This window comes from Moschus berezovskii, chromosome 6, assembly GCF_049115385.1.
Source record: "Moschus berezovskii isolate FMDL1 chromosome 6, NW_MosBer_1.0, whole genome shotgun sequence".
NCBI classification, from domain to species: Eukaryota; Metazoa; Chordata; class Mammalia; order Artiodactyla; family Moschidae; genus Moschus; species Moschus berezovskii.
The window spans coordinates 105,874,002-105,891,873 of record NC_142465.1 but is presented as its reverse complement, the minus strand read 5'-3'; the positions used below and the strand labels follow the sequence as shown (position 1 = coordinate 105,891,873).

At 38.3% G+C, this 17,872-nt stretch overlaps 1 protein-coding gene across 6 annotated transcripts in view; it reads left to right on the top strand.

Moving 5' to 3' along the window:
* Positions 1-15,968, top strand: part of RIMKLB (ribosomal modification protein rimK like family member B) — a 49,864-nt gene extending 33,896 nt beyond the window's left edge. For 3 of the 6 annotated variants that reach the window (XM_055394497.2, XM_055394494.2, XM_055394498.2), the window contains exons 4-8: positions 618-704; positions 1,708-1,911; positions 5,532-10,075; positions 12,286-12,967; positions 15,138-15,968. In XM_055394497.2, coding sequence (XP_055250472.1) covers positions 618-704; positions 1,708-1,911; positions 5,532-5,995 — 755 coding nt within the window. In that variant the 3' untranslated portion in view covers positions 5,996-10,075; positions 12,286-12,967; positions 15,138-15,968. The remainder of the gene's footprint in view (positions 1-617; positions 705-1,707; positions 1,912-5,531; positions 10,076-12,285; positions 12,968-15,137) is intronic. The other 3 variants (XM_088837366.1, XM_055394496.2, XM_088837365.1) reach the window with 3 other exon arrangements.
* Positions 15,969-17,872: the final 1,904 nt, after the last annotated feature.

The window sequence follows — 17,872 nt, the reverse complement described above, 5'->3', positions numbered from 1 at the left end:
TTAATCAAGTAGAATGCTATATACTAAAGTAGATCTTAGGGCTTCTATAGCTTGTGTGGTGGAAGAATAAAGGATGAAAATATGAAAAATAGAACTTCCCTGTTGGTACAGTGGATGAGAATCTGCCTACTAATGCAGGGGACAGTTTCAGCTCTTGGTCTGGGAAGATTCCACATGCTGCAGAGTAGCTAAGCCTGTGTGACAGCTGCTGAAGCCTATGTGCCTAGAGCCTGTGCTCTGCAACAAGAGAACCCACAACAATGAGAAGTCCTACAATGAAGAGTGCCCCTTGGTTGCTACAACTAGAGAAAGCCCACACGCAGCAATGAAAATGGAGTGCAACCAAAAATAAATAAATAAATTATAAAAAATGAAAAATGTTAATAGAACTAGGAAACTTTGTTTTAACTTCTTTGATTTGGATATTAGAATATTATAGTTTAATAGTTTTTATTCATTTAAAAAGGAATAGTTGTTTTAAACTGATAGTTAACTGAAGACAAAATTGAACCATTAAGTTCTTACATTCTACCTTCTTTGTCTTGCTGACTTTAGATAAAATTTATCATAAAACACCTCTGCTGCTATTGTTAAATTTTATTTTTTGCTCAAACCAGGTGGTCATGAAAATTTTGCTAAAATGATTGATGAAGCAGAAGTACTGGAGTTCCCAATGGTAGTGAAGAATACACGGGGTCATAGAGGTGTGTATGAGTTGTTGCTATTATAAATAATATTGAAACTATTCTTCAGAACTTCTAAAGAATTGTAGGGAATTGCTAGGTGTGTGGTACCTCAGACTTGTGGAAGGCTTTTGTGAGTTGTTGAGTTCTGCTGGAAGCTATTTCTGTTCATTAAGTGGTTATCGTGGACATTTTAAGATGCATACTTAATTTAGACTGAGTCTCAAGTTAATGATCTATCTTCCTTTTCAACAGTACAAGGATTCTAGATCACTAACACCATCATCCCCATCCCAATTTATGTTGTTTGAAAACAGTATATAAAATATCTTAATAACTTTGGATTAAGTAATTTTTTTTTTAAGGCATAAAATGATTCATAAATCCAGGTACTTCCAAGCTTTAGTGCCTTGACAGATAACTGGATGAGGGTTCAGCTGGGACTTCAAGGCACTATTTCTGCCTGACTTCTCCAGTCAGCCAAGAAGTCTCAGGGCTCCTGCAGTGACTGCTCCAGTGAACAGAGAATCTGTGTGACCTTTTACAACCTAGCCTCAGAAGTCAGATAGAATTCCTTATTCTGTATTCTGTTGGTTGAAGCAGTTACATCCCGTCCTAGATTCAAGCAATGGGACATAGAATCCCCTTCCTCTTAATGAGAAGACTGTCAGAGTATTTATAACTGTGTTTTAAAAACAGACACTTCTATTGGCACAAAAGTAGTAATGCAAATATAGTATCTTAATACTGCATAATATAGAAAACATTTGTTTTAACTCAGAAAAATGTTTTACTGATAAGTAAGGCTAGTATTGTTGGCTAACCTGAAGGAATACAATTGACAAGAACCCAGCCTCAGAATACATACCGGAATAAATTCTATTAAGAGATTGGGGAATGTGAGAGTGACCATAGACAACTGATTCTGAGAAAGTAGATTGGGACACAAGAAGATATAGGTAGCAGATATCAACTGCTCAGAGTCTGAAGACATACTCATTTCTTATTCTTTTTTCGGTCATAGGCAAAGCGGTTTTCTTGGCTCGAGATAAGCACCATTTGGCTGATCTAAGTCACCTTATTCGCCATGAAGCTCCATACCTGTTCCAGAAGTATGTTAAAGAGTCTCATGGAAGGGATGTACGTGTCATTGTCGTGGGAGGCCGTGTGGTTGGCACCATGTTACGCTGTTCTACAGATGGGAGGATGCAAAGCAACTGCTCACTAGGTAAAAGCAATATAGGAGTTTTTCTATGATATAAAGTAGTGTTATTTAAGCTTATTCAATGAGTATTTGTATATAACTCATCTTTTTACTTAATTTGAAAAATGTATCTTTCACATGTAAATATGATTAATGGACTTAACACGAACATAATTTATGTATGTATAAATTTGCTTTCACCCAGGCTCAATTTGTAACCCAATTCACACACATATGAAATGTCTACCAATTTCTCTCTTTGGTTTTATATTGAATTGGCCAAAAAGTTAATTTGGGTTTTTCTGTAAGAACAACCTTTTTGGCCAGCCCAGTATTATTTTCTGTATAATTGAGGTTCATTTAAGCTGTGTCCTAACCTATTTAACTTGTTGGTCCAGATAATATTGCTGATTTTCATTTGTTTAAATGTATATTTTCTGAGATCTCTTATTGTTGAAATACCTCAGAGCATAGTCTGGGTGTTTTCCTCTTCTCTGTTTATTTTACTTTCTTAGTAATCTCACCTAGCTCGTGGCTTTAAATGCCATTTATATGTTATTGTTTTCAAATTTATCTTCCAGTTTAGGCATTCTTCTTGAACTTGGGCACACATATGTCACTGCTTGTCAATAGCACCATATAGATAACTGTTAGAGATTTTAGTCCCTACATGTTCAAAACTGAACTCCCCATCTAACTACTTCTTCCAGTTTGTCCCACACACTGTTTTCTCCTTATTGTTTATTGGCAGCTGTATCTTTCTAGTTTAGACTAAATCCCTGGAGTCATCCTTGATCCCTTCACTAGTTTAAGGCTTCATATCCAGACTTCTTGAAATCTCTGCTCTGAAAATGCACCACCTCTTATTCCCTCTGTCCCGCTGTGAGAAGATTAGAACAGTCTTACTTTCCTTCCTGTTCCCCTCGTCTTGATTCATTTATTCACTGAACAAATATTTTTGAGCCTCAAGTACTGTTTTAACAGTATTTTGTATATAACATTGTACAAAACAGACAAAAATTTCTGCTTTCCTGGGCTTTAGATTCCATTGTTCTGGTGAAACCATTTAATAGTTTTAGTTCAAGTATGGGTTAGAATTTCTCTTATTGAGTTATCTCTTCTGTTTCAAGAATCCTTATATAGTGCTTACTTTATCCATTCCCAGGCTGTCTTTATCTATTTACAGTTAATTATACCCATATTGCAGAGAAGGCAATGGCAAGCCACTCCAGTACTCTTGCCTAGAAAATCCCATGGATGGAGGAGCCTGGTAGGCTGCAGTCCGTGGGGTCACTAAGGGTCAGACACAACTGAGCGACTTCACTTTCACATTTCACTTTCACACATTGGAGAAGGAAATGGCAACCCACTCCAGTGTTCTTGCCTGGAGAATCCCAGGGACGGGGGAGCCTGGTGGGCTTCCGTCTATGGGGTCACACAGAGTCGGACACTACTGAAGTGACTTAGCAGCAGCAGCATACCCATTTTGGGACTTCCCCAGGGACTCTGTGATAAAGAATCCACCTGCAGTGCAGGAGATGTAGGAGACACAGGTTCGATCCCTGGGTCAGGAAGATTCCCTGGCAGAGGGCGTGGCAACCTACTCCAGTGTTCTTGCCTGGAGAATCCCATGGACAGAGGAGCCTGGTGGGCTATAGTCCATGGGATCCCAAAGAGTCGGACATGATTGAAGCAGCTGGGCACGGACACAAACATACCCATATAGCAGGAATTATTACTCATCACTCTTTATTCCCCAGCTGCTCCTTCCCATATCTTGAGTTTTCTATTATTAGTCATCTGCTGTTAATATCTTTTCTAGATTATTTTCCCTGAATGATGTATGTGAGTGATAGATACCTCAGAGACTGCTCTTTTTTTTTTTAAGAGAGAATGAGATAGGATTCTGAAATTGTAAAAGTCTTGCTTCAGTTCTACTGGATTATAGTTTGTGTGTGCATGCTTAGTCATGTCCGACTGTTTGTGGACCCATGGACTGTAGCTTGCCAGGCTTTGAATTTTCCAGAGAAGAATACTGGAGTAGGGTGCCATTTCCTACTGTGGGTGATCTTCCCGACCAAGGGATCAAACCTGTGTCTCTTGTCTCCTGCATTAACAGGTGGATTCTTTACCGCTAGCACCGAAACCCGCTTTATAGTTTACACTTTCACAATTGAATGTCCAGATCTACTCTGGACAGCGGGGGTGAAGTGGGGGGGTAGGTAATATATACTATTTGAAAGTTTTTTGTTTTGTTCTCTTATTTTTGGTTGTTTTACTTGAAAAACTCAATATTTTATCAGGATAATTTTAGATATGTGTCTCTTCTCAGTTTGTCCAACCTGGATTGGACAAATAAACTGTTTCTATCAGACCTACTTTTTTTAAGCCTCAGGAAAACTCTTCTTTCCTTCTTGGGGAGGAGTTTTTCTGATTTAGTTACCAAATTTTTTATGTTTGTGGCTTCACCTCATTGTTTTTGTATGTGCTTCAAAATATTTCTCAAGCTAGATTTTCCAAGTTATAAGTTATACTCACAAAGCAACTCTCCTTCATTTCTGCTACGGAAGTTTTTAAGTTGGGTAGTCATTTTTGTTTTAGTTCAGAGAGTTTTTTGTGCTAAACTTGAGCTTAATGCTTTTCTTTCTTTTATTCAAGTTGTAGATGGCTTGTTGCTTTTGTTCTTGCTACTATCCCATCACATCAGAGCTCTGCTCTGGTTATTTGGAGCATTGCAAATGGTTACAGAGCATTAAAGATCCATCAGTACTGTGGATGCCGAGGAGCAGTCTTTAATTCGTTGACTAGTGTGTCATTCCCTTACTGAGGCATTTACACGAAGCCCTTCTATTTCTTGGGCTTCTCTCCCTTACTCTTCCAGCCTCACTGGTGGTGGTGGTGGTGGTAGTGATGGGGAGGTGGGAGGGGTACCTGAATCCTGCTCATGTGTGCATTTACCTTTTGGTCTTTTCAGGGTCAGGCAGTACTCACATAGTAGTGAGGTCAACTTTCCTTCTGTTGAGCTCTTAAAGCCAAGATTTTGTCAGAGTTCTTTTGCTTTCTGGTCCTTATCCAAAGCTTCCTGAAACTGATCACCAAATTAGAAAATCTAGTTCTAATTCTTTTCTCTCAGATACAGCAAAGAGTTCCCCTACACTCAACCAACTGCCTTAAGCCCCAGGAACGTTTCAGCTTAGGGATGACACATGGAATAGGGGCTGTCGAGCAAGTGAACCATGTTCCTAGATTCTGTTCTCTGTTACGCATCTCTATTATTTTTACAAATAAAAATCTGGAACTGATAGAAACCAATAACAATATTAAATAGTTTAACTGTATTTTTGCAAAAGTTCCATGTTATTGCAAGTAAGATAGGCTTTAGTCAAAGTTCATTGTCTTCAGAAAACATACCATATTGAAAAAGTACTCACTCATCAATTTGTTGAGAGACTGGCTTGGAAGGGGATTCCCTAGTGAAGGAGTCTTAGACTTCAGAGCCCCAGTTTTACATTAGCATAGCACTTTTGTTTTTACTATTGATTTAGAAGATTTTGAAGAGATGGTTAACCTTAGCGGGCTTACTTTTAAGGTCTGCTTTAGTTTTACTCCAAAAATTTATCACTTCGTTTTTTCTCTTTTGCCAGGTGGTGTCGGGATGATGTGCTCATTGAGTGAACAAGGGAAGCAGCTAGCTATCCAGGTGTCTAATATCCTAGGAATGGATGTGTGTGGCATTGACCTGTTGATGAAAGATGACGGCTCCTTCTGTGTCTGCGAGGCCAATGCAAATGTAGGTTTCATCGCCTTTGATAAGGCTTGTAATCTAGATGTAGCTGGTATCATTGCGGACTATGCCGCCTCCCTTCTGCCCTCTGGCCGGCTCACCCGGCGTATGTCCCTGCTCTCCGTGGTGTCCACGGCCAGTGAGACTAGTGAGCCGGAGCTGGGTCCCCCAGCCAACACTGCTGTCGACAACATGAGCGCAAGTTCCAGCTCTGTTGACAGCGACCCTGAAACCACCGAGCGAGAGCTGCTCACCAAGCTCCCAGGGGGCCTGTTCAACATGAACCAACTGCTAGCCAATGAAATCAAACTCCTGGTGGAGTGATTCCACCGGTGAATAATTAACCAACAAACCCTTGTAAAACTTTCTTTTTCTTCTTTCCTTTTTTTCTTTCTTTTTTCTTTCTTTTTTAAACCAACTTGCAATGCTGTTCATGAAAAATGCTCAGGAAGATGAGAAAATTGAGTGGGAGTAGTTAGGAGGGAAGAAGTGGGAGATAGACATGATCTCTGCTATTAAGATGTTACTTTTATTTACAAATGCTACAGATAGAGAGGCAGAAGAGGTGAGACACAGAAAAATGTCAGGCTCTTGTAGTCATTCTTTTAAGTTACTCAGAAATGTGTAGGCTCTCAGGCCATGAAGATCATAATTTTTTTCATGGTCCCTTTTGTTTTTGTACAGTTGGTACAAATTTCACAGGAGTGTAATTTCATATTGTGTTTTAATGGATGAGGTAAACATCCACCTAAATTATTATTTTTTCTTTTTTAAAAGTCTGAAAATTCAGCCTATACACTATTATCTAGCAGCTTTATCTTCATATTTACGAAATCCTGAGAGACTCTCTTAGCGACTTTTTTCAACCCTTGATACGGGTGGGAGGGCAATGTGAGTGTGACCCAATAAAAATTTCCTTTAATGACAAAATTGGCATGTTTGCATGATAAAAGGGAAATGAACAGTATTGCAATGTCTGGCACACAAAATAACATTTACTCCATTGTAGATAAAATTGCACTAGTTAAAAATATGTGCATTGACTTGTATTTGTTAGTGTTTTAGCCTTTTTTGAAAGACATATGCTCTGTTAATGTTGCATTTTTTTTAATACATGCTAGTCTTAACATTCCCTGATCTATGCCTGCATCTTTAACAATGGCCAAAGTGAAGAAAATGCTACCTTTTTTGTTAACAAGACACTGACTTGAAACATGTGCATTTAAGCCTTTTATTTTTTCCTTTTTTCTTTTGGTGGTTGGGCATTTAAAGAATAAGGACAAGGAAAAATATTTTGGGGGGGCAAATCAAGGGCCTATAAGTTCCTGAATATAAAATTGAAGTATTCCATCATTATTTATTTGCATTTTTCACATTTTAAGAGGGAGTTGTGTGTGTGTGCGTGTGTGTGTGTGCATGTGCTTGCACACGCATGCATGTTTATGTGTTTGCTTTTTGTTTACACCAACCAATCAAAAAGGATAGATACTAGAAAATGGAGCATGATGGGAAACACAGTTTTTTACTTAAAAAAGAAAAACAGTCAAGTTGTTTTCATAACTGTACTCTGCTGGGTAGAGGTACTCACCTGAAGATATGAGGAGAATAGATGCTTTTTAGGCTTTTGTGTATATGTGTGTTGTTTGCTTTTTTTCTTTGATTCTAGACTGTCCAGTGTATGATTTATTCAAGGCTACATGCTTTCCCTCTGCTTCTTGCTGTGCATTTTTTCCTATTACACACAGATTTTGGGGTGGGGTAGACTGAACATTTTTTGTTTGGGGACTTAGCAGTCTCTTATAGCCCTACTCTGAAGCCTTCAATATTCTCTTTATATTTCTTTATTTCTGAATTCATAAAAGCCCCCAAACTGCATATAATATGAGCCTTTAAACATGGGAAACTATTCCAACGAATGGTTTGGAAGGTGTGTTAAGAAGTAGAGATGATCCAGAGCTCAACGTAATTTTTTTAAGCAGCAAGTTCCATCTCCCTACAATCCTCTGAAGCTTTTTACCCAAGTCCTTTCTTGCCTCTCCAGTGCTTTTTTTCCTTCAGATGGACCTTAAACATAATTTCTTGGACACTTACTAGAGAGACTTCAAGGCAATAAGATCAGTATTAACCAGCTCTAACAGAGGTTTGATCATGCTTACTTGTACAGTTTTTCCCCCATTTAAAAAAAAAAGGAATGTAATAAAATTTGTTTTCTTTTCCATAGAATTAAATAATATTAAAATGGAGTGAAAGGTTGATTGTTGACAAATAGAATAGTACCTCTAATCTGTGCAGTGTCTCATTTCACCTTAGAAAAAGATGTATAAGAGGAGTTTCTGGTTTACTTTAGGATATTCTAATCTCATCTAAAAGAATTTGACTTGTACAAGGTTATTGTGGGACATACTGTGGCATATATAAGTACCTCTGGCTCACTTGGTACTTGTTTTACTGAATGACCGTACTTTGGAAGATGCACACTATTTGGGATAGAGAACTGAAAAAGGAGAACATTTAATTAAATCATCATTTATATGTGTATAGAGACCATCTGGTTGCCACATAGATTATGACACATACAGTTTGAATAGTTACATATCACATTTATATAGGTCAGTGAATTTTAAAACACAAATAGAACACCCTCTCTATTTGATGAAAAACTCAAGGTTTCTGTTGGATGGGATAAGGCACCAGGAAAGATGTAGGTGTAGCCTTGTAAAAAATTATCAAATTGACCAAATACATTAGAAAAAATATCTGAGATTATTTCACTGTTACTTTTGTTCACTGTCCATCTTTTGTGCATTCACACTCTATTAATACATAGCTTTACCAACCTACTTCTAGATCATACACTGATATGTTAGAATGAGAAGGGCAAGGATGGTCATCTTAGAGTTAAAGAACACAAATGTCCTCTTGAATTCTCTCAAAAAAGTAAAGACTATGAGCAAATCATACTGGAAGAACCCAAATAAATCAGCCCAGATATTTAAGTGAAAGTTAAATATATTTTCATATTGTTTAGTAAATTTCTTAAAATCTTTATTGCTATTATGAGAGTTAAAAATGTGTATTAACCAAATATGTATAGTTGTTATCATGCGAAAATCTGAATTATTGTAAAACTATTATATATTGTTAAAGTTGTAATTCTGAATTGTATTTAAACATAATTCTTTCTGATATTGCTTTTATGTCACCCATGATGAAAAGCGGACTATATATATACACAAACATACAGATATGAACTATTCCATTTAAAAGTTTTAATAGTTATTTTCTTTTGATTGGTCATTTCTGCTGGCTTTAACTCCACTGAACTTTGAAATATTTCTGTATATGCTATCAAATAAGAAAACATCCTGGAATATTTAGGAAAAAAATCCATTAAGAGACTTGTTTTCATCAAGCACTTTATCAGACTTTTGAGAAGGTATTGAAGACATTGAAAGAAGTCATTGACTTTCATGATCATCTCTTCTTTTTCTCAAGAAGAAAACAAGGAATAAGAAATTCTCTTCCTTCAATGATGCCCCAGTTTGGGGTCTGGGGCGCTTAGAGACGTTGTGAAATCCAATCTTGTGTTACATTTTTCTCCTGGCTCACTCACTCTTTTTGAGAAGGTTTATGGGCTATATGGCTGGTGAGACACGATCCCCTCCTAAGAAAATGTAGGTGCTCAGACAGGTAACCTCTGCTGCTACTGTTTTTATTTGTTTGTTTGTTTGTTTAATTTCTTTTAAAATTTGTTTTTGTTGTACTAGGATATTTTTTAATGTAATATATTGCAGGATTTATAACCAGGTACTGCTTTCTTTCTTTCTTTCTTTTTTTTTTCTTAAAAAACAAAACAAAACAAAATTTCATTTAAGATACATTTAGGCGCCTTTGAAGCTTGGATTTTGGAATGTTTCAGTAGTGGACAGAAATCTGCTGTTGGAATCTCCTAGTCTTCCAGGTTTAATTTGAAATGTTTTTAGTTTTGTTTTGGATTTTTGTGTGGTATTTTATTTCCTTTATACCAATTGCCCTTTTGCCATGCTGTTTTGGGGTGGCTGCCTAACTCTAGTGACAGTTCTTTCTACATTAACGAAAATGTGGTGTTTTAAATTCCATAATGTTTTGCATTTTTAAAATTGTTTTTAAAGAAATATTCTAACTGCTTGCACTATTACTGTTCTTTGCCAGCCTTTTCAGGAGCCAAAAAAACAAAAACAAACAAACAAAAAAATACCCAGAGAAAAAACTTTCCTTCTTCCCCCTTCCTGATGATGAGTGAGAAGTATTGAGAACTTTCGGGGTCAGTGCCCTTCTAAACTCCCCTTCCCCCAATAATGCAGCTGTAGAGTGAATGGTAAATGCAGCGGTTTGGATTCAGGCACAACCCCAGCCTGCTGGCAGGTAATTTGATTCTCCTTTTTTTTTTCCCGTCACAAGGCTAACCTTACTTTCTTTTTAAAAGTTCCTTTCTTTATGTACTTTGAAGGCACCCATGGGTTTGTAATTACTTTTGTTTCAAAAAACAGTGTGTAAATTCGTCTAGCAAATAATTTGGTTATAGAAAAACCTTTGGGGGTAAAGTTTGAATTAGTTGGGATGAACTCAGAACTTTCCTGGGGAATTTGCTTTAGCCATTTAGATCTTTCCGTTTCTTGCATATATGTCTATGATTATTTCAGAGTGTGACTTTTTTGGCTTTGTTTTTGTTTTGGGTTTGTATGTTTCTTCCATTGTGCTACTCTGGCTTAAGCTTTTTCAGAGGTTGGTGTTCCGAATACACAGTGAGCTCACAGTATAAAGACATCAATTAGGAGTTGACAGGTATGGAAAACTAGAGTTTTGAAAAGGTAAAAGTAGGTTCTAGGTTATATATATGGTAAAAACTCACCATAGCTTTCAGTTGACCTTAGTAGTACTTCTCTTTCTCTGACTTCATTATAAAAGTGAAAGGTAATGAGACCAAGATAATAGAGAGTATTTATTTCAGGAGCAGCGTGATTTCAGAACAAATGATTTTAGTGTTTCTGAAACACTAGTTCTCACAGAGGTAGATGTCAGCAGACATCATAAAATAATAGTTTAAACATTCAAAAAGTTACAGGTTGAATAGATTGGAGGGCACTTCTGAAGCACAAGATCTTGAAGCAATTTATTAATTCCATGAAGCAAAGTTAGTGGCAGAAATAGGAATATAACTTAGCCATTTTAACAGCCTTCCCATTAATATACTATCCCCTCCTCTGTCTATCTTAATCCACCTACCCTTTTCCTTCTTTTTCCTGTCCTTCCTAAAGTTTTAGCTCTAATATGAGTTTTGGGAGATAATCCTCTTTCTGATAGGTAGGATTTTAGTGGCAGAAGTCAGGACTTTTCAAAACTTCTTTTTGGATGTCCTACCCAAGCAGGCTCTAAGTCTGATAACTCTCCAGGTTAGTGAATAGGAAATCCTGGCTTGTAATGAGGTTTTCTACTGCTAAAGGCATATAATAAGTTACTAACTTGTTTTGTGCTTCAGTTCACTCCTGTCAGGTAGAGATAATCATTCCAGTAGCATCTTAAGATTTTAAATATTTATCTCTTGAACTGAAATTTACTAACCAAGGAATCCCACTGCACTCCTGCAGTAATTTATGATGTATACTAAATAGGCTTGAATGGAAGGACCTTATTCTGTTGCTGATAAGAATGGCCAGCATTAGGGTTTATGCACCATGTGATTACTTGGAATGTGGAGGATTTGTGAACCTCCATTCCGCTGCCTTCCCCACTTCCCCCTCCCTGAAGATCACTTACATGTTAAGAATGATTACTTTCAGATTTCACCATATTCAAACTATATTAGATGGTCCTTATATAGCGTATATACCTGGCTGCTGTTGTGGGGTTCGGGAACATGAGGGGTGGGGTGAATTGTTGTTGTTTTAGGTTTCAGTCAGACAGCCATCCCTGTGCCCCAGTTCCCAGAAGCACAGCAGGCCTCTAGAAGCATCCGTGGGAACGGCGCAGTCCTGGCATCAGCAACTCTCCTGCTCAGGCTCATCCCATATACAGAGGTCAAAGGGTGGGGCTTGAGATGGGGGAAGGAATGAAAAAGCAGAAACAATGTCACTGCAAGTGCCACTGTTGACCAGCCTTTCTTTAGTGCTTATGTCAGTGTTTGCTTTATTTTTTTTTAAGTTGACCAAAAAAGATTTTACTTCGGGAGTAAAGGTAGTGGGAGGGTGGAACAAAAACATGCCATTTTTACTAGTTCATTATTATCACTAGCTCATTCTTGCACATTGTTCTTTAGTAGCTAATAAAGAATAAATGAAACCTAGACCTCAATAATAAGGAGAATGCGAATACAAGTGAATCTCAGGATATTAAAAAAGAGAAAAAGCATTTTTGTGGTATTAATTTCCAGTTCTACAACAGTTATTACATTTGTCACCGTGTCTCCCTTTTTTTGCCCTAATTCTTCTATGTATGTTTACAGTATGAGAAAATGTGCCTTTTTTTTTTTTGGGTGGTCAGTCCTTTTAAAAGGACCTAATGAAATTACTCTTTTGCAAAAAAAATACACCCATTGCTTATATGGGCATACAAATGCTACCCTATTTTAAATGTAGGTGGCGTATGTGTTCGTGTTTTAATGTATTCAGAGCCATTGGGCAATAAGCAGTCCAGAACATTGAAAACTCAAGCAGGTAAAGCACCTAACACCCTTAGTTTCTAGAATTACTTTTAAAAACTCCTTTATTGCTGCATCTTCCACAAGTCTTTTGGTAGTCTCTGAACTTAAAATTTGCAGGAGTTGTAGACTACCTAGTAAAATGTTAAGTTATGCATTTATTATTTGTAGGGACAGGTGAAGAAGAAAAGTGTTAACAGACAAGAAATGGCTCCTTGAGATGGCAACTGCTGAGTGTCTGAATCTCTCCCCTCCCCCTCCCCCAGCTTAGCATGAACATTGATCATACCTGTTTTGATTTTTGTGATTGGGATTTTTGTTGTTTTAACTTTTGGTGGGGAGGTTTCAGGGAAACAGGAAGTTCATGCACATGTGAAAATATGAAATGTTAAACAAAGGAAGCTTTCTGTTTAATGTGACTAGTAAGCGAGAACCTTTTCTATATACTCTTCTGCTGCAGCAGAGAAATAAACTGGTAGGTGGCAGCAGAAGAAAGAATTCTTCAGATTGATGGCTACTGGCAGTCTGCATAGGAGAAGAGAGAGAACATGACATACCATGTCCAGCAACAGGGCAGAAATGGAAACAGGACTGCAGTTGCTGATCTTGACTCTAAAACGGTAAGTTAATTTCATGAATGTGTTTTCAGTATGATACCAGTGTTCCATAAATTACTGTGGTATGTAACCATGAATGGCTATAAATTATTGATGTAGAATGAATTTATCCTAAGCAGAGTACAATCATTCTTTAAATTAGGGGAGAAAAATAGCAATATGTAAAATTAGAGATTTCCAGTATATTGATACATGTAAATTTTTTAAATCTCAACTTTATTGAGGTATAAGTGACAGGATAAAATTTTAAGAAAGTGTGCAACATGGTGATTTGATACTCATTGTGAAAAGATTTCCCCCATCAAGTTACTAACCTATTCCATATGGGGACTTTAGTGATGGTGAAAATTGATACTATTTCATAGTAAATATAACCTCCCATTTTTAGGGGGAGCATTAGGGGGATAACTACAGAAGTATGTAATTTGACAAAGTTTGGGGCCGAAAATGATCTTCTTGCTATCTCTTTCCTTTCTAGTCCCGTCTCCTTATCACTGTCTGCCCATCAGCCCCTTGTGCACACCCGCCTTCCCTCCCGCTCCCCTGGCCCTGCCGCCCCTCCGCTCCCCTGGCCGTGCTCCCGCTCCCCTGGCCCTGCCGCCCCTCCGCTCCCCTGGCCGTGCTCCCGCTCCCCTGGCCCTGCCGCCCCTCCGCTCCCCTGGCCGTGCTCCTGCTCCCCTGGCCTTGCCGCCCCTCCGCTCCCCTGGCCGTGCTCCCGCTCCCCTGACTTGGTGTGCTCTTGCCTCTGTCTCTGCGTGCTTCTCCTCCTCACTCAGTCCCTGTGCATTCTACTCCGTCTCCCCTCTGGCCTGCCTTTGCTTCTGTTCTGGGGAATAAAACAATCTGCATCAGAGATAGGACATTAGATTCTGAATTTCTTTTTCTGACAGATTTCTAGGCTAGCAATGGGAGAAGTAGACTGATTGTGTATACTTGGAATAAAGGATTTATAGTAACATGAATCAGAAATAACTGATATCATTGTTTAAATACATGGTGAATTTTCTTTTTTAAGAAAATGGTATAAAAAGTCACCTATTAAAAATTGATTAATGCTAAACACAGCTTTACATATATTAGAATGGAACATAAGAATACATGGCTTCAGTTATTAAGATTACAATTTCTAAATTTTTAAGAAGAGTTCTGTCACATTTTGGTTAGTATCTGGAGATGTCAGTGCTTTAGAGCTGAAAGAAAATGAACAGCTTGGATCTTAATCAGAGCCAAAATTTATTGCTCATTGAATAATTTACTGAAAATGTAGTTTGGAGCACTAGAGGAAGAACCTTTTAAGTTTAATTTTGTTTGTTCAGGCATTTTGTTACAGTAACTTTCTGTGATATTTTTTCTCCTCTTGGTGCTGACTAAAACACTGTTGTCTGTATGATAGGATTGTTAGGAAGTAATATTACTGACACATTTTTTGTATAATTGTATTTTTTAATTAATATAAAATTCTGTGTCTAAAATTAGGTTGATTTTTGTAAGATAGCACATATCTCTATAAAGTGAAGTTGCTCAGTTGTGTCCGACTCTTCACAATCTCATGGACTGTAGACTACCAGGCTCCTTTGTTCATGGAATTTTCCAGGCAAGAGTACTGGAGTGTGTTGCCATTTCCTTCTCCAGGGGATCTTCCTGACCCAAGGATCGAACCCAGGTCTCCTGAACTGCAGGCAGACGCTTTTAGCTTCTGAGCCACCAGGGAAGCCCATATCTCTATAATACAGTTTAAATCAGTCACTAGAAAAATATGCTTACTTGATGTCTAACTGAAGTAAGTCCCAAAACTCCTGGGATAAAAACAAAATTTTGGCTGTGGTGTTGGCAGCGTCTTGAAAAAAATAGAGAAAATGATGGATCTATAAATTAACTGTTGATTCTAGAGAGAAAATTCCAGGAAATAAGAATAGTTTCTCCTGAAGAAGAGTCAAGTAAATTTGAGAAGTAAGCATGATACACCTTAGACCTTTTGTCAGTTGAGATAACCAAGGTAAAGTGTGGTGATTACAAAAAGATATGGTTATGGTTTTTGGCGGCAGTCTAGACAATTTACTATTTTTTATTGTTACATTAGCTACTTTGCATATCTGCTTTTTCTTCTCATCCTGTTTATAGACACTGTTTAAATCTGTGGTTTGAGTGAGTTGTATGTGTTTTTCCCCTCTAGGTTCTTTTGGTCTCACAGAATGGATGAAGATTGATCTTGACTGGATATTTTTTCAAATGGAGGATAGAAGTAACACAAAACAAGGCAGCAGTAGCTCTCCAGGGTTTAGTTCAATGTGCTTTCTTTCTAAAATAAAAACACCAGAACTGGGAATGAAACAGCATGGGGTGTGATTCATTCTTCTGTCAGTTATCCCTGTCCACTACATTTTGTGTGAATTCACTTGAGTCCGTATTTCTAGGCTTGTTCCACATGGGTCATTCCTTGAAACTCCTTGGTTCTTGACAGACTGATCTCTGTATAATATATTCTGATATGATTATTCCTTTTGGCACAAAGATAGACAGTAAAACATGTATTATGTGAAATTTCTCCTACCCCTTTCATCTCAGTATATCTGTCCATGCTGAATAATTGTTGCCATGTTTTTATCTGAAGAAGTGCAGCCTTTTTCCTGTCACTCTGACAAGGCTCTGGCACACATCTGTCATAGCACTGCTCACTATGTTTTAATCTTGTGACTGGAGACCATGTCTGACCTAGTTTATTTGAACTGTAGGGGATCTGATAACATACGTTTATATACAGAGGCAGCTTCATACTCTCGGTAAAGAATGGCCTTTGTATTTGATACACATTCTGATTTCATTACTTACTGTTTACATGGTCTTTGATAAGTCACCTGCAAGCCATAAAGGAGTGTTTGTAAGAAGGAAAATGGAAATAATTGTACCTGCTCTACTAGATTAATGTCTAAGTAGTAGCTAAACTATAATACATGTATACTTCTTAGCATATAGTCGAGTATTTAATAAATACTGTCCTTGAATTCTATAAATTTTGGTCATTGAAATCTTATCCAAGACCTGCTGAATCTGAACTTTTCTTGATTTCTTTTCAGTTTTTTTAAGCTCCTTTCACATGATCTTTTGGTTGGATCACTGTGTGTGCGCATATGTGTGTGAGAGAGATTTCTCAATACAGACAGGATTATTCCATATTTCCACATTTCATTGGCTAAGGAATTTCATATTAAAAAAAAAAAAACTTTTATCTTGGGACTTCCCTGGTGATCCAGTGGATAAGACTCCCAGTGCAGGGGACCTGGGTTTGATCCCTGGTCAGGAAACTTAAGATCCCACATGCCAAGACTAGGCCCGAGTGCCATAATTACAGAGCCTGCATACTACAACGAAGACCCATTGCAGCCCAGAAAAATTAAAACACAAAACCCTTTTATCTCATTTTTTCACCCATCAGATCATAACAAAAATATTATTTTCTTGGGATTTGCCTGGTTATCCAGTGGCTAAGACTCTGCACCCCCAACACAGGGGGCCTAGGTTCCATCCCTGGTCAGAGAACTAAATCCTACATGCTACAAGTAAGAGTTTGCATGCCACAACTAAAACAAAGCCTACATGCTGCAGCTGGGACCTGGCACAGCTGAAAAATATTTTTTTTTACTGTTTTCGTTGCTGCAGCTGCTAAGTCACTTCAGTAGTGTCCGACTCTGTGTGACCCCATAGATGGAAGCCCACCAGGCTCCCCCGTCCCCGGGACTCTCCAGGCAAGAACACTGGAGTGGGTTGCCATTTCCTTCTCCAATGTGTGAGAGTGAAAAGTGAAAGTGAAGTTGCTCAGTCGTGTCTGACCCTTAGCGACCCCACGGACTGCAGCCTACCAGGCTGCTCCATCCATGGGATTTTCTAGGCAAGAGTACTGGAGTGGCTTGCCATTGCCTTCTCCGACTGTTTTCGTTACATGCAACCAAAGAATTCTACTAATGATACAGGGAAGGAGACCGAAGGAAGAAAAACCTCGATAGATTTTTCTTAGGGTAACCAATTGAAAAGAATTTGAGCACAAATTCAACCTTGCTAGAAGAGCTAGTATTTTCAGGGAGGAATATGTATACTAATGGTAAAAAATGAAGCACAAGCTGGAATCAGGATTGCCGGGAAAGAGATCAATAACCTCAGATAGCAGATGACACCACCCTTATGGCAGAAAGTGAAGAAGAACTAAAGAGCCTCTTGATGAAAGTGAAAGAGGAGAGTGAAAAAGTTGGCTTAAAACTCAACATTCAGAAATCTAAGATCATGGCATCTGGTCCCATCACTTCATGGCAAATAGATGGGGAAACAGTGGCAGACTTTATTTTTTTGGGCTCCAAAATCACTGCAGATGGTGACTGTAGCCATGAAATTAAAAGGCGCTTACTCCTTGGAAGAAAAGCTATAACTAACCTAGACATCATTAAAAAGCAGAGACATTACTTTGCCAACAAAAGTCCATCTAGTCAAGGCTATGGTTTTTCCAGTAGTCATATACAGATGTGAGAGTTGGACTATAAAGAAAGCTGAGCTCCGAAGAATTGATGCTTTTCAAGTGTGGTGTTGGAGAAGACTCTTGAGAGTCCCTTGGACATCAAGGAGAGCCAACCAGTCCATCCTAAAGAAAATCAGTCCTGAATATTCATTGGAAGGACTGATGCTGAAGCTGAAACTCCGATACTTTGGCCACCTGATGTGAAGAGCTGACTCATTTGAAAAGACCCTGATGCTGGGAAAGATTGAAGGTGGGAGGAGAAGGGGATGACAGAGGATGAGATGGTTGGATGGCATCGCTGACTCAATGGACATGGGTTTAGGTGGACTCTGGGAGTTGGTGATGGACAGGGAGGCCTGGTGTGCTGCAGTCCGTGGGGTCGCAAAGATTCGGATACAACTGAG